Raw genomic sequence first — 17,111 nt, forward strand, 5'->3', positions numbered from 1 at the left:
TGCTTGTTGTATAAAAAATAAAAATGCAAAATAGAGTAATTTTTTACAAATATCTCATAAAAAAATATATAATAATAATAATGTCTGTATTATTAGACAATATTGGCTATCAGTTATCCTGCTCTCTAGATATAGAATATAGATATGCCAATTATTTATTGAAAACCCCATATTGGTCAACCTCAAAGACCGATTTCTCTCATATGTTTTATAAAATAATTTTGTATTATTCCAGTATGCCAAACCAAACAGAAACCCACATATTTTTCATTACAACAGCTGGAGAAATAGTAGTGATGTAATGAAAGCATCAAAAAGCAGAGCATAAAAAATCGAAATAATGCATCAGAGCGAAAACAGATGGACATTTAATGAAGTAAATCAGGCCATGCTAACAGGTTCATTGTTTCATATGCTGGGCATCAGGCACAGTGGCAGGTAGGGATGAAAGAGGACATTAAAATGGACACCTTAGAAAATTACACATCTCTCGCCGGACCTCTCCCAAGACTGCAGTTTTTTAATTTGAAATCATAGTCCTATGATATGATTGAATTTTAATAGGTTGACATCAATTTCCCCCCTCCCCCCACCCATTTCCTTCTACAAGCACACCCAGACTCTCTCTCTTTGGGTTTAAAGGCAGGAACTGTGAGCGGTGTCGGAGTCTGTTCTACAGGGAGGTGGGTGCACTCCTGTGGGCCAAGGACGTGTGCAAACCATGTAAGTGCCACAGCGCTGGGACCATCAATGGCAGTTTAGAATGTGAACCGGTAAGTGTTGACATGCACACACAAACACATTCATCCACAGAAATGTATGCATTTCTAAATAAAAACCCACAGAAAACAAATCATATTATCAACCCCCATCATTCATCAAGTTCTTCATATACTGTACTTAAACCTATTTGAGATGTTAGATGCATTTCTGAATTTCGAGGTGCGACAGTAGCACCAATCTCTCTGCATATGCAAAGGAAGACATTTGAGGCTTTGATCCCCGGCTTTGTGACGGACCTGAGAATTGTAGATTCAGATAACGATATTGGCCATTCCCTCTCGAGAGGGTTGCATTGATATATTGGCTGAGGACTTTAGTATTCACAACAGCATTTATCAGTGGTTTGATCAGTAGGGAGTATGTAAAAGTGTCGTCATGAGAGCCTCTCTCGGGAGAATTCTCCCCCACCTTTTCCTTTATCTTAGCATCATGAAAGCCATTTTGGAGGAACAGATCCATGTCGATAGATATACTGGATGACAAATTCAGAATCAATGGCTGGGTCAGCCCCATGTTAGATTGTTACCTTATTTAAATGATCAGAATGATTATTTCCTCACGTATGGTAATGACTTTACACTGGTTGGTTGGGCTGTTTCTGTTTGGTGCTCAGAAGGGATTGATATTCTTGGCTCATGGTTGAAATTTATGTAGCTTTTAGGTTTTATCCTATTAGCATTATTGATAAATTAATTTATGATGCATCATTTAGTATAGTAAATAGTACATATGATTAACTCTGTGGTGTAATGGATAAAAAAAACAGGCTCTAAATTCATAAAACAGTATGAAACAAAATGAATAAGATAATAATATTAATTTAGCAAGACTAAATAGAATATTTTTTTATTTATTTATTTTTTACTGCTGCTGCTAATAATAATAATAAGAATAAAAAGAATAAAAATAAAAAAACTACTATTGTTATTATTATTATTATTATTATCATTATTATTATTATTATTAATAACAATAATAATAATAATAATAATTATTGGGGAAAAATAGAATATTTGTCCTTTATTATTATTATTATTATTATTATTATTGTTATTATTATTACTTAGACTAAATAGAATATTTGTCCTTTTTAATGTATTTTTACTGCTGCTGCTGCTGCTGCTAATAATAATAATAATAATAATAATAATAATAATAATAATAATAATTTGGTGAGACTAAATAGAATATTTGTCCTAAAAATAATAATAATAATTAACTAAACTAAATAGACTAAATAGAATATTTGTTGTCCTTTTATTATTATTATTATTATTATTATTATTATTTTTAGTTAGACTAAATAGAATATTTGTTGTCCTTTTATTATTATTATTATTATTATTATTATTATTATTATTATTATTATTATTTTTAGTTAGACTAAATAGAATATTTGTCTTTTTATAATGTATTTTTTACTGCTGCTGCTGCTGCTGCTAATAATAATAATAATATAATAATAATAATAAGTGGGGAAAAAAATAATATTTGTTCTTATGTATTTTTTACTGCTGCTGCTGCTAATAATGATGATAATAATAAATAATAATAATATTAATTGGTGAGAATATATATAATATTTTCATTTTATTAATAATAATAATAATAATAATAATAATAATAATAATAATAATAGCATCATTATTATTGTTAATAATAATAATAATAATAATCATCATAATTGGTGAGACTAAATAGAATATTTGACCTAAAAATAATAATAATAATAATAATAATAATAATAATAATAATAATAATAATTATTATTATTATTATTATTATTATTAGTTAGACTAAATAGAATATTTGTTCTTATATGTATTTTTACTGCTGCTAATGATAATAAATAAATAAACAAATAATAATAATAATAATTGGTGAGACTAAATAGAATATTTGTCCTTTTTAATGTATTTTTAATGCTGCTGCTGCTAATAATAATAATAATAATAATAATAATAATAATAATTGGTAAAAAATAGATTGTACTTTTTCATGTATTTTTTACTGCTAATAATAATAATGATTTAAATACTACTACTACTACTACTACTAATAATAATAATAATTTATGAGAATACATAGAATATTTGTCATTTTATTGTTAATAATAATAATAATTGGTGAGAATAAATAGAATATTTGTCCTTTTATTATTATTATTATTATTATTATTATTATTATTATTATTATTATTATTATTATTATTATTATTATTGACTTGCGGGTTTATTGACTTTTGTATCATCACAAAGAGACCCAAAAATAAAAAAAGTCTGTCATCATTTACTCTCATTGCCCTCAAGTTGTTCTAAAGCTGTATGAGTTTCTTTCTTCTATTAAATACAAAAGAAAATATTTTAAAGAATGTTGGTAGCCAAACATTTGCTTGGTCTTTAGCCATTGACTTACACACTAAGGAAAATTTTGTGCAAGTCAATGGGGGGCACAAGAAAGTAATCAAAAGAAAGAAAAAAAAAACATGTTTGGGACAACTTGAAGGTGAGTAAATGATGTCAAAATATAAATTTTTGGGTGAACTGTCCTTTTAAGCTTTGAGTCATTAGTTAGTCTCTTTTCCTATACCATATGGATCACAGTAGCTATTCATGTCAGTAGTATCATATACTTCCTCTATTCATCCCAACAACAGCTGGTCCGTTCAATCCATCCCAAAGAAAAGACCCGTTTTGTTAAGCCACATGACCCTCTGCACAATGGCAGCTTTTGAGCTCAGGTGTTGTGACCTCTCTCCCCCCATCCCAAACCACTCCGTTCTCTGTAATGGAGATAAAAAGCATCCCAGCAGCCCAGTGGGGAACGTCAGGGTGGAGGGGTAGAGACAGAGCAGAGCTGCCCATCCATGACTCACACACACACTCACACTGGCCTGCTCAACTTGACTAATTGGAGCACGGTCACGTGACGCTCTCCTTCCTCCGCAGATCGGGGGGCAGTGTAAGTGCAAGCGACATGTGTCTGGCAGACAGTGCAATCAGTGCCAACACGGATTCTACAAGCTGCAGTCGGCGCTGGCTGACGGCTGCCGCGCCTGTAACTGCAATACCGCCGGGACCGTGCAGCCAGATATTACCTGTCACCAGGACTCAGGTCAATGCCAGTGCAAGGCAAACGTAATCGGTACGTATCAAGCAGCATTGCGCCCTCCATCGCTCTTTCGCTCTCTTCTCCCATCCTTCTCCTCTGCTCTCCCCAACTTCTTTTTTCTGTCTCTCAACCTTTCTCTCTGTCTCCCACTGTTAATTCCCACAAAGTTGATAAGCTGTACAGGCCAAAATATAAATACATGAACAGACCCTGGACCACAAAACCAGTCTTAAGTCGCTGGGGTATATTTGTAGTAATAGCCAAAAATACATTGTATGGGTCAAAATTCTAGATTTTTCTTTTATGCCAAAAATCATTAGGATATTAAGTAAAGATCATGTTCCATGAAGATTTTTTGTAAAATTCCTACTATAAATATATCAAAATGTAATTTTTGATTAGTAATATGCATTGTTAAAAACTTAATTTGGAGAACTTTAAAGGTGATTTTCTCAGTATTTTGATTTTTTTGCACCCTCAGATTCCAGATTTTCAAATAGATGTATCTCGGCCAGATATTGTCCTATCCTAACAAACCACATATCAATAGAAAGCTTATTTATTGAGCTTTCATATGTTGTATACATCTCAGTTTTGTAAAATGTAACCTTATGACTGGTTTTGTGGTCCAGGGTCACTTATATGAGAATGGCTTGAATCATAAATTTTGTACTAAATAAATTTGACGTAACAGCCATGATCTTCGTTTTTATCAACATTCAGATTTTAGCGCAAAATTTCGATGAATGTAAAATGAAAATATTTGTTAACTACTACTGTTGTTTCTTAATCTAATTAATTTTGAATGGTGCTGAGGTAGGACTTTAAAAAAAAAAAGTTCCTTATGCTCATCAAGGCTTTTCCTTGATGAAAAATACAGAAAAAACTGTCATATAGTGTAATATTATTACGGTTTAAAATAATTAATTTCTATTTTAATATGTTTTAAAATATTATTTATTTATGTGACACAAAGCTGAATTTTCATCAGCTGTTACTAAAGTCTTCAGTGTCTCATGATTCTTCAGAAATTATTTTAATATGCTGGAAGCTATTGTATTTTTTGCAACCTGTGATTCTTCTTTTCAGGATTCTTGGATGAATGAAACGGTAAAAAGAGCAGCATTCATTAAAAATAGAAATTCATTAAGAATAGAAAACTCTTTGCTACCCCTTTCTATCAAGTGAACACATTCTTGATGAATAAAAATATTCGTATCTTAAAAAAAAAAAAAAATACTGGTCATAAACTTTTAAATGGTAGTTTATATTGTTAGTAAAAAAAAATATTTTAAATAAATTCTGTTCTTTTTAACTTTTTATTCATGAAAGAATCCTGAAAAAGTATCGCAGGTTCTAACAAAATATTAAGCAGCACAACTGTTGTCATAACTGATAATAAATCAGCATATTAGAATGATTTCTGAAGGATCATGTGACACTGAAGACTGTAGTAATGATGCTGAAAATGCATCTTTGCATTACAGGAATAAATTACATTTTAAAATATATTACCATAGAAAACAGTTTTTTAGCGTTAAAATAATCTTTTTACAATATTACTGTTTTTTTTTCTGGATTTTTGATCAAATAAATGCAGCCTTGATGAGCTTCTTTAGAAAAAACATTTTTTTAAACATAAAAAAGATTCCATGTTCTTTTTTAGTAAGTCCTAAATTACATATATTACCAAATTATTTTAACAATGGTTCATATGCAGTTTTTCTTTTTATTAGAAATGATTCATTTTCTATTTGTTTGCACTTTTTAATTTCTGAAATGAAAACATATAAAGCATACAGTAATCGCTCTGCAGCACTTCATATGTAAATAGCATGATTAAATTGTTTACTATCAGAGTCTTATTTTTGGCAAAGCCCTGTTTTTTTCCAGAAATTTATTGTGAAGCAGCCAAAAGGATTTTTCAATCCAGCTTTTCCAGGTCCTTTGCGATAAATCTGTTCCATTTTTTTCTTCTTCTTTGTACCTTTGAACCGTTTTCTTATGAAATGCAAAAGAATGTTACTTAGAAGATCATGTGTATTGCTAAGCCAGGATATCAAGGGCCACCTCATTTTAATTTTGTAATTCAATGCCAAGTTGATTATAATAAACTGCCCCTGTCTTCCTTATTTTTCACGCTTCTTACAAGACCTGCTTCTTTGTTTGTAGTTCCCACAGGTATTTTTCAGAAATTAGATTTGATTAAGGCAATTTATTACCTCCAGCGCGTTTGAGGCCAGCCGCGGCTTCATAAGGACAAAATTTATCAAGCGTCCAAAGTACTCTGCGTACACAATGTGCTTTGAAATGTTGATGTATGAGAATATTATGCAGAAAAGCATTACTGATAAAATGTGGGCTGCGCTCGTACATGTCCCACTCCATGGGTGCACCAATGGGCAGTCAAATGCACATGTATATAAAAAATATGTATATAGTCATACTGGTTAAAACCGAATATGCTCAAAATAATATCTTAAGCCTAAAGATTTACTTATTTTTACCTGCACTTTGTTGTTAGATTTAGTAATTAATTACTTATTATGTTCACAGTTGGATGGCACACAGTTACAGTAGCGTTTTCAGAGTTACACTATTTTCCAACATCCACAAGCCATGCACACAATGACAAATTGCGGCACCTTTGGCGTGATATTATTGGGGTATTCATCTGTGTCACATTGTGCATTTAACATAATGTTGTAATGAGGTTTAACTGTGGGTAGGGAGCAATATATTAATATCTAAATTCATTAAAGTGGAGCTGTGTAGCAGAATACGCAGCAGCGGAGGAGTGTGGAGTTCTCAGTACTTATGGCTGTAAACGGTTTGCCCTGTAGGCTCTGCTCAGCAACATTAGGAATAGATTACCTGTCAGGAATATGTATGGCGTATTCAAATAAGCACCGCACACATTTTAAAAAACTTGATATGATTTGATTCCACCTAGACCACTTTTTAGGCTCTCCAAATGAGCTGTAATTCTTTTTTAGCCTCATAGTTATTTTTACTTTTCTCCCTTCTATTGCCTTTCTTGGGTCTTTTAATTTATTTATTTTCCTTTTAGAGAAATTAAGTGTTATGCCCGAGGTGAGTCATTCATCATTGGGAAAGGGGCTCACTTAATGATGACATTACCAATTTCGTTTTTTATTCCTTGTGTAATATTTCACTGATTTATTTATTTGTTTACTATGTAGTACAGTGTGTTATGAAATTTGGGTTATGATTTAAAGGCCAAGAGCAAATCATTTCAGATGTTGAGGTTGGTGGTTTGTGGATGGTAAGACGAATTTGAATAGCTTTAGTTGAATGAAGATAAATGAAATGCTGCAATCTGCAAAAAGAAAAGCACATATGCACTTTTTTATTACTAGGGTAGTGCTAGGCAATATACCATTTCAAATGGTAAACTAGTTTGACTTACGCACACGGTATAATTTTTAATTTATTTATTATTTTGTTGGGAATTGAGAGGAGATCCCTGTTAACTGCATATACTTCTGACTTATGGTTAGAAAACTATTAATAACAAATTTTTTAACTGTAAACGTATGTTAACAGAAGCAAAAGATGCTAAAGATGATTGCAAAGAGGAGAAAATACTGTAGCAGGCAGAGCAAACAAACTGTTCACGATGTGCAAAAATATTGTAAATATAGTAGGGCTGTCGAAAATAACGCGTTAACGGCGTTAATTATTTTGTTGTTGTTAATTACGTCAAATTTTTTAACGCATTTCACGCATGCGCAGAGTGACGAATTATTTGTCAGGAAAGTGGTTGGGGAGCTAGAGGCGAGATGGAGCAAGGTGAGCCTATGGACGGATTCAAATATAAAAAGAATGATGATGGTACAGTTAACAAGTACAAGCCTGGGCGACAGCCCCTCTGCAACTGGAGTGGTTAGCCAAGCTTAGGCCCGGTTCTACTGGGGTAGACGGTGCTATATAGCTTACCCTCAAACGAAAGCAAAGCAATTGAAGATCTGACAAACAATCCAGCGTTGTTCATCTCCTGACTAAGTGTAGACGCGATGTAAATAAAAGATTAATTGTGTAGTTTAGAAAGCTTTATTGATTATAACGGAACATTGTGAGATCTCTATGAACTAAGATTTGTGACGCTTTTAGTGATAATAAAGGGAGCGCGCTTTGCACTTTCCATGCCATAATCCATTCAGAATTTGTATGAAACTTTCGTTTTGTTTTGGGAATTAAATCTGCATAGTTATGCTGGGTTCATTCTCGAAAGAGCGGTGACTGACACAGTGACAGAGTGGAGAGTGGAAGATACATAAAGCCGCTTTGCAGGTCATCGAGGCACCAGCTCAATCATTTGCATTTTTTCAGTGGAAGCAATTTAAAATTATCCGTCATTTTTGCTCACAAAGGAAAAAGTAATACACCAAAAAACGTTGCAGTGTTTTTATAAAATAAAGAAAACAAAAATGATGCGCTTTCTGTCGTCTCGTTCTTGAACAGGAGTGCTTAACAAAAATAAAGCTAAATGCATGCCTCACAGACATGATAAACATATCTATAGAAAGTTTTAAATTATTACTTAATGAAATAAAACAAATCGAAAACAAAAACTTGTTTAATATGTAATCCTTAACGATAAATTTCTCTCTCAAGGCGCGTCCAAAAATGAGATTGCAGGATCTTTGCGACATTGACTCACATTGAATACACTTTATTAATAAATAATTCAGATATGTCCTTACTCCTTCCCCGACACATTTATTATTTATTTTTGCCGGTATTATGTGGCAAGTTTCAGCCTACTGCGTGCGATTGAACGCGGATCTCTTCCAGTTGCGCCATCCGAGCCGTTGTCGAAAGTAAAAGCGAAAGTCTCGTGTTGTTTCCACCAGCGCGACATAATTGATGGATGTCTAAAATATAAAAAATAAGGAGTAGCCTAAAACAGGCCCGATGCGGGCCCTGGCATAATATGAAAATGTGAAAATTATGTATCTGTGTCCTGTTATTTATATTTTGGTATGCATTTCAGAAAAAAAAATGGTTAGGATTCAGGTGTCGTTGCAAATAGTGATTAATCATGATTAATCCACTGAAAAGTCTGATTAATCTGATTAAAAATTTTAATCATTTGACAGCCCTAAAATATAGTAAATAGTATATTGGGGTGGGGGTTTATAATGTATCTCTGAGGGGAACTGACTGTCTTCAGAAATGTTTAGATAAGATGGATTTTTTATCTTACCTCCGTATAATGTAGTATTTAAAAGCACTGTGCTTTTTTGCACCCATAATAAAGGAAACTTGTATTGCTGTTTTTCCATAAGCGCCAAGTAAGTTCTTATTCAGCCCGTTTTTTTTTTTTGTTTGTTTGTTTGTTTTTTTGGGGGGGTTTTTTTTAGATCTTGTTTTATGAAGCATAATTTTATAATGTATCTTTGAGGGCAACTGACTGTCTTCAGAAACAGTGTAATTCTGTATAATGTAGTATGTAAAAGCATTGTGCTGCTTTGTTTACACCCATAATAAAGGAAACTTGTAGGGCTGTAACGATACGCGATATGAAACCGAAATCGCGACACTCAGATCCACGATCCTGTGTCGCGGTGTAATAAGGGAGAATCACGACACACCCCGTGACTACCTTTCCAATCATGTGACGCCTGCCTGCAAAAGTTGAGCTAGTTGAAGACGAACGTGACGTGACGAGCGTCAGCGTGTACCGGATTGAGTCCAAAGAGCAAATACCCGTGCATGTCACCCGCACTGCACCTGACAGATAAATATTATTCCACCGTTACGTCAGTTATAGCGGTTCACCCGTCGGGTAGGACTCTGTTTCGCACACACATAGAATGTTGCATTGCTAGCAGGTTTAAAGAATTTGACATCTTGACAATTTTATCACTATCGTGTTAAAGTAAAAAAAAAAGTTCAGTGACAGACAGACCTTATCAGTTGCTAATTTTAATACAGAAGGTTTTTATTAAACCTTAAAATGTGACCTTGTATGTAAAACTAAGAAAGCTATTGAAATTTGTTTATTTTTTTAAATAAATCTGTTGTTTGATTTTCAGTTTCATGTTTTAATTTTTGTTCAAAATATCGTGATGCGTATCGTATCGTGAACCCAATATCGGGATACGTACCGTATCGTGACCTAGGCATATCGTTACACCCCTAGAAACTTGTATTGCTGCTATTCCATAAGCGCCACCTGCTGTCAGAGAGTAAATCTGCATTCTCATTCAGCCCGTTTGTTGTTTTTGTTTAGATCATGTTTTATATAGCAAATTTAGCACAAAGCTAAGGTCAGACCATTCTGTTTATGCAAGACACAAAATATGTACTAATAAGTAAATATTTTGCTCGGTAGCTCAGCCGACATGGAATTAGACTTAGTATGTGGAATCTCGTGAAAACATTATTTACGATGAAAGAGCTGAAAGATGGGAGATTGAAAACAAGCTAAAACAGCATGTTTGCCGATTTGTGTTTTTAAGTCACATTTTGCTTTTGTTCGTATACTATCATGTAGGTTTCGGTGTAGTGCAGATGTTATGTTATTTTAAAATGTCAAATAAATTAAAATTTTTACCTATTCGATTGTGTTTTATTAACGTCTACATCTACACCTACCCCAACTCTAAACCTACCAGTACAATAATGCAAAAAAAGTAATTTTTGCACAATACATCTGTATACCGTCTAGCCTTTACCATAAAACAGACCATTGTTGGAAACTGCAGTGATATGTACTTGATGGTAAGGTACGAAAGGTTAAAAGTGCCTTTGATTTTATTTTCCTCTAAACCACTAGGTGGCAGAAAAAAACATGCCATAGCACTTTGCAAAACATTCGCTTTTCAAGATGCACTTGCAAATTTGGCTAATCCTTGACGCCATCACAGGCAGCAGCGCAAAGTTGATTATGTGCTTTAATGTGTTTAAAAATGTTGTAGATTTAGGTAGCACATGAGAAGTGCTAAAATGATATATTTTGAGACAAAAGTCTACTTAATGATTTTCAGTTTTGTTTAAGATAATTGAAACAACAGTTTTTAAATAGTAAAGGAGTATGTAAAAGTATGGTATTTGGGGTAAACCGCCCCTGCTGACAAATATCATATATTATGTTAGGTGTCCATCTTAGAGATGATCACCATGTTTTTATTATGTTAATCATATAATAAAATATAATTTGTTATTACGTCTGTAAATCTATATTAAATTATTATGGGATCTCTTTCAATGCTTTCAGAATCTTTACTTTTTTAAATGAATGTGTTTCTGTATTTTGAATATATATTTTTACATTAACATATTTTAATGACAGTATATTTATTGAACAAAAAATAATTATTTTATTTATCAAAATAAGCAGAAAATAGTACAAATGTATAAAAGTATTAACTTAAACATTATTTTAAAAAAAGCATAATTTTAGCTAAAGTATTTGTATCAATACTGTGTGCCTTTTGCCCCATGCTGGCAAAAATAAACTAACAAATGCTAACATAATAAACCACTTGTATGATTTATTTTTAGACAAAATCTGTTGCTCCATAAATGTTCAATACAAACTTTTTTTTTTTCTGCAAACATATATTTTGAGTGCAGTGAAAGGCACTTTTTTTAAAGGTTAGCTCTTAGGCTCTTAGCCCCATTGTACCCTACGTATTTCACGTCTCGCTAAAAAGTTTCCTGGGGTACGTTTTTGTCATGAGACAAGGTTGCAAACTGAGGAAATATCCTTATTTGCAATTACACTTAAATTATTTTTGTAAAACATTGTTGAAGAAATAAATGAAATGAAATCCTGGTAGTAAAATTAATAATATTAATAATAAAAAACACCTAACGCATTAACTAAATAATTCAAAACCATTGATTATGGGCACAGCTCTTATCTTCTTAAAACTTCAAGATTTAAAGTTGCTGTTTTTTTTAGCAACTGAAAGTTTAGCTCCTGAAAACCTGCCCTCATGTCATTCCAAACCCATAAGTCATTTGTTCATCTTCAGAACACAAATTAACATATTTTTGATGAAATCTGAGCTTTTTGTCCCTGCATAAACAGCAACACAACTACCATATTCAAGGCCCAGAAAGGTAGTAAGTATATTGTTAAAATAGTCCATGTGACGTCAGTGGTTCAACATAATGTTATGAAGCTATAAGAATACTTTTTGTGCGCAAAAAAACACAAAAGTAACAACATTTTCCATGTCCGACTATTTTATTGATGTGGGTCGTTTAACTTTCCGGGCCGTTTGAACCTGTCAGTTGCGGCACTGTCCATGCAGTGTCAGAAAGCTCTCGGATTTCATCAAAAATATGTTAATTTGTGCTCTGAAGATGAACGAAGGATTGGAACAACATGAGGATAAGAAATAATGACACAATTTTAATTTTTGAGTGAACTATCCCTTTAAGTACTTCCTGTGGTCCTAGTTGAGAGTAGAACTAATAGTCGTCTGCTTTTTTTTTAATACTTAGGTCTAACCTGTGACCGTTGTAACTACGGCTTCAAATTCCTGAATCGCACAGATCCCGGCGGCTGCTTTCCCTGTGACTGCGACCCACGGGGTTCTCTACACCAGTTCTGTAATCCTTTCACCGGCCAGTGCGAGTGCAAAGATGGCGTACAAGGCCTCCTCTGTGACACCTGCATCCCTCACTTCTACAGTCTGAATGGTAGCGGAGTCTGCTTGCCCTGCGACTGCAGTCTAAACGGATCTGTCCCCGGTACCTCCTGTGATGCATTAACCGGACAGTGTAAGTGCAAACCTCACACAGAGGGCCGGCGGTGTGACGTGTGCCGGGATGGATACCACAGTCTGGACAGCAGCAACTCTTTGGGCTGTCTGCCTTGCCAGTGTGAGTTCAGAGGCACGGTGAACGGCTCGGGTGTGTGCGACAAGATCACAGGCCAATGCATGTGTAAAAACAACGTAGAGGGACTGCGGTGTAATCGATGCTTCTCTCACACCTACAACCTGAGTTCTGCCAACGCCGCGCATGGATGTCAACCATGTCACTGTGACCACATGGGCACTGTGCCTGCAACCGTGTGCGACCCTGTTAGCGGTCAATGCGTCTGCCTGCCCACACGCTATGGCCGAGACTGTGGAACCTGTAAACCAGGTTAGTGCTTTTAGTCTGAATCTGTGTGTGTATTTTGTAAGCTCATTATATTGTGTTGGCAATGCCATTGAAGCCATCGCTTTTGTTGTTTACCGTGATTCCTAGCCATTGTGCATCGCATTTGAAGTATCTGCGTAAACATCTTTTGAATTACAAAGCACTCTCTTCTTTTTCTTTACTAATGACTCCCTCGCATTTTGTTCTTGGCTCTGCAAGCTGCTGCATTGTTTTGTTATTCCTTTTTCTCTAGATTGTGCCTGGGAATTGAGTGTGTTTGGCAGTCACTTTGGCCAATGGCGTTTAACTAGCATAGCTACAGGCCATTCCTCATGTAACCTCAATCAACCCCCTCAGTGGCTGTTGGGCCAGCGCTGGCCTCATGACTCAAGTGCACTTTAGGGGGTGGAAATGTTTACACTTCCCTTATTCTTTGCAGCATGGTAAGTGCTAGAAATGCACTGCCAAAGGCTCAAGGGTCAGTGTGGCTAGACCAGCTGTACCAGTTGGTCTCTTTGTCTTTGTAATGAAGATTAACCCTCGCTGTTTACTGTAAAACCAACTTTTGCATGCCAAGCACAGTCTTCCTGTTCCAAAAAGCTCTTCTTAGACTAGTTTAGGCAAGTTTAAAGACCACATGAATTAAATTTTGAGTTTGATTCTTAAAAGCATGACAAAAGATTAATAAAACAATGATTTAAAATGTACTTTAAAGTAAATATTTTAATTTAATATTACAATGTGAATTTTTTTAAGTGTGTTAAAGTATGAAAGTCTTTAGGTACACTTACAGTCCAACCAAAATTTATTCAGACACCTTCAACATTTCTTACATTATCACAGTTTATTCGCTATAGTTTAGAAAATGGTAATAAAACAAGAACTCCGAGTTAAACTGTGTTAGAAAAAAATCATCTTGATAATGTCAGATGAAATTGATAGGAAGGTCTTTAATGGATTACAATCAAGGCTTGACATTAACACCCGCCAACCTGCCAAATGCGGGTGGATTTCAGCAGTGGTGGGTAACACGGTCACTCTCACTAGCCACTTTGGTGGGTGGAATTTTATAACAAAGCTCGACATTAATGCTTGTCTGGGACAAGTGGAATTTTAAAGGGGCAAGTGAGGAGAATTTTACTTGCCAGACTGGACAACTAATCTGATTAAAACATCTAATTAGAGAAGCACCAGAATTTCTGTCAGAATGATTCCGATTTTTTTTACATTTGGTGTAAATGGCAATTGATAATGGATAATGTATTGACAGTAACAAGGTCACGCCAGTTCTTTGTTGATGGAGAAATCAACACAAATGAACACAGCTGCACACAGAAGAAACATACTGCTGTAAAAATTTAGTTTTATAGTGTTATATTTATAACGTGTAGCCTAGTTTAGCAACATGACACGAGCAAGAGAGTTCAGTTTTACCTGAAAACGATTTTGAATTGACATTGGTTTTATACAAGAGGTCAAACGAGTAACATTAGTTAATATACATTTTAGTACAATATTGTCAATGTTGACAGTTTTTGGTGGTTTACTTTTAATGTTTAAAAGTAGCTTATCTTTGCATTTTTTCCATTTTAAACACCAAGCATTACACTATTATAATTACACCAAGCATCATAATATTATTTATAATGTTGCAATCTTCCAATGTAAATGCTTTCATGCTATATTCTAGCTTAATTAAACATGATGCATCTAAATGCCACTTCAGCTGCTTCTGTTTTTTCTGCAGTGGAAAAATTGGTTTTGTTAATAATGAATTCATTGGAAAAATGCCCTTGAAATAGGCACGAAAGAAAAGACCTGAAAAGCAATTAAAATAAATTTTAGTATGCAGTAACTTTAGTTATATAAAACGTAATTTCCCAACAACAAAATTGTGGCCAGTGAAAATGCTGAGTAGCTAGTAATTTTGGAAAACCACTAGCCACAGTAATTGTTGAGCAAAAAAAGTTTTTGTCAAGCTCTGATTATAATCAACCAAAAATTCAGTTAACTGTTAGTATGACAATATTTACTTTGTCGACCAATTACCAAGCAATGCTTAATTTTGTTCAGTCTGTGGTGTAAAAAGGTTGAATTAACAATCAAAGAAAAAAACACTTAGCATAGTCAGCAAAACATGGTCAGGTCAAAATGTCTGAATAATTTTTGGTCCCAAATCTTTATCAGTTTTACTGGTAGTCCACTGTATGAAGAATTTTTGGGTATGTGTCACAGTTTACTTTATTTTTCTATCCTCATTTACATAAATGAACTATAGTGTCCTGCACCCACTAGTAAAAAAAATGGCAAAAATATCTGGTGTCTGAATAATTTTTGGTTTGACTGTAAGTGGCCTTTTATTTAATTATTAATAGTAATTTTTTTTGGTAAATTCTACGTCAGAACTCTGGCTTCTGCATCAGCACCATGCATGCGTCATGGTACTCTTGTGAAAGTGCGACGGAGAAGAGAAGAAATTATTGAATTAAGTCATTCTTTTTGTTTTTACAAAAAATATACTCGTAACTTCATAAAACAGTAAAAAAAAAAGTCCTTACTACCTTTCTGGGCCTTGAACGTGGTAGTTGCGTTGCTGTCTATGCAGGGTCAGCAAGCTTTCGGATTTTATCAAAAATATTTTAATTTGTGTTCCGAAGATCAACCTAGGTATTTGGGTTTGGAATGACATGAGGGTAAGTATTTAATGACAGAACTTACATTTTTGGGTGAGCTATCCTCTTAAGTGACCTTTTTAATTTTAATTTTATTTTTTGTTAATAGTACATTTTTGATAAATATACTTTTAAGAATTTAAGTGCACTACAAGTGTGCATTCAGTACAGTTAAACACACTTCCTTTTTAAGGTTAGCCATGATGTTTAACCAGTCAAACCAGTAACTCGTATCTGGTCTAAGCAATTTTTTTTTTCAGAATGGAAACCATGCTTTCCACCATCCACCAATGAGCCTATGCATATGATATGAGGGCGCTAAGCTTGCACGGTAACCAGACAAGGATGTACGGCCAACCCTCCCCTAGCTTGTGCCCCCTCCACACATGATAAAATAATGCGGGCGTACCTGCTGCTCACCAAAGCCTCGGCCGCCCATGCCGGCACATAAAGCATGTGTACGGAGAGTGAGGCTGGCAGGAGTAAATTGAAAGCACAGGGAGCGGGGGGAGATCCATTTGGAGGAGGGTGGGGGGACTGATGACTGTGTTTCTGCAGGCCCTCCCCTGGCTCCCCTCACGGAGCCACTCTGTCGTATTTCACCGGAGGGGAAGCAGCCTGTGATTGAAACATCTCAAACTCAGCGCCCCCTGTCTGATTGATGCGCGCAGGAGCCTGACGGAGCCCTTGAGATTCAACTCGTACTTTATTCTTAAGAAGATATAGACAGAAAGTGGACCAGGACACTCTTAAAGGCACAGTTAAAGACACCCAAAAATGAAAATTACCTCATGATTTACTCAACCTCAAGCCATCCTAGGTGTATACGACTGTCTTCTATCAGACTAATACAATCTGAGTTGTATTTAAAAATGTTCTGGCTTTTCCAAGCCTTATAATGGCAGTGAATGGCTGTTGAGGTTAATAAACCTCCATGAGGGTAATAAAGACCGTCTGAAGCGATTTGAAGCATTTGTGTAAGTGCGTTCACGAGAGAGTGGCGTTCCAGCGGATGGCTCTGGTGAGAATATGCTAGTCTCGCGAGAACCAAGTTTTGTTTACAGCAAAGGAAAACTAGTCTCTTCTTGGCCTGTTGGCCGGTCTTCCGTGTTCGTCACTTCCGCATTCGCCTACGTCCTACGTCATCAGTTGGAATGCCACTCTCTCGTGAATGTGTGTACGACAGTTAGCGAAAGCTAGAGATTATGGTTTATGTAATTGTAATTATGGATATTTTTCTTATACAAACACATTGATTATAACCTCCCAGATCCATGTGGAGTACTTTTTATGATGGATGGATGCCCAGAAGGCACTGGATGTCAATATGACATCAGGTTGGCGTTGTACGCCAACGTCAGACAGACGTTGAATTTTGGTTGAGATGAAAATCGGTTTGACGTCAGTATTTGACAT

The 17,111-nt window shown here is 34.8% G+C and overlaps 1 protein-coding gene across 1 annotated transcript in view; it reads left to right on the forward strand.

Annotated features, from left to right (window-relative positions):
- The window catches only part of ush2a (Usher syndrome 2A (autosomal recessive, mild)), a 356,033-nt gene that overhangs the window by 50,065 nt on the left and 288,857 nt on the right, over positions 1-17,111 (forward strand). The window contains exons 10-12 of the mRNA XM_073826569.1: positions 643-773; positions 3,732-3,927; positions 12,379-13,026. Of these exons, the coding sequence (XP_073682670.1) occupies positions 643-773; positions 3,732-3,927; positions 12,379-13,026 (975 nt within the window). The remainder of the gene's footprint in view (positions 1-642; positions 774-3,731; positions 3,928-12,378; positions 13,027-17,111) is intronic.

This window comes from Garra rufa, chromosome 21 (genome assembly GCF_049309525.1).
Source record: "Garra rufa chromosome 21, GarRuf1.0, whole genome shotgun sequence".
NCBI classification, from domain to species: Eukaryota; Metazoa; Chordata; class Actinopteri; order Cypriniformes; family Cyprinidae; genus Garra; species Garra rufa.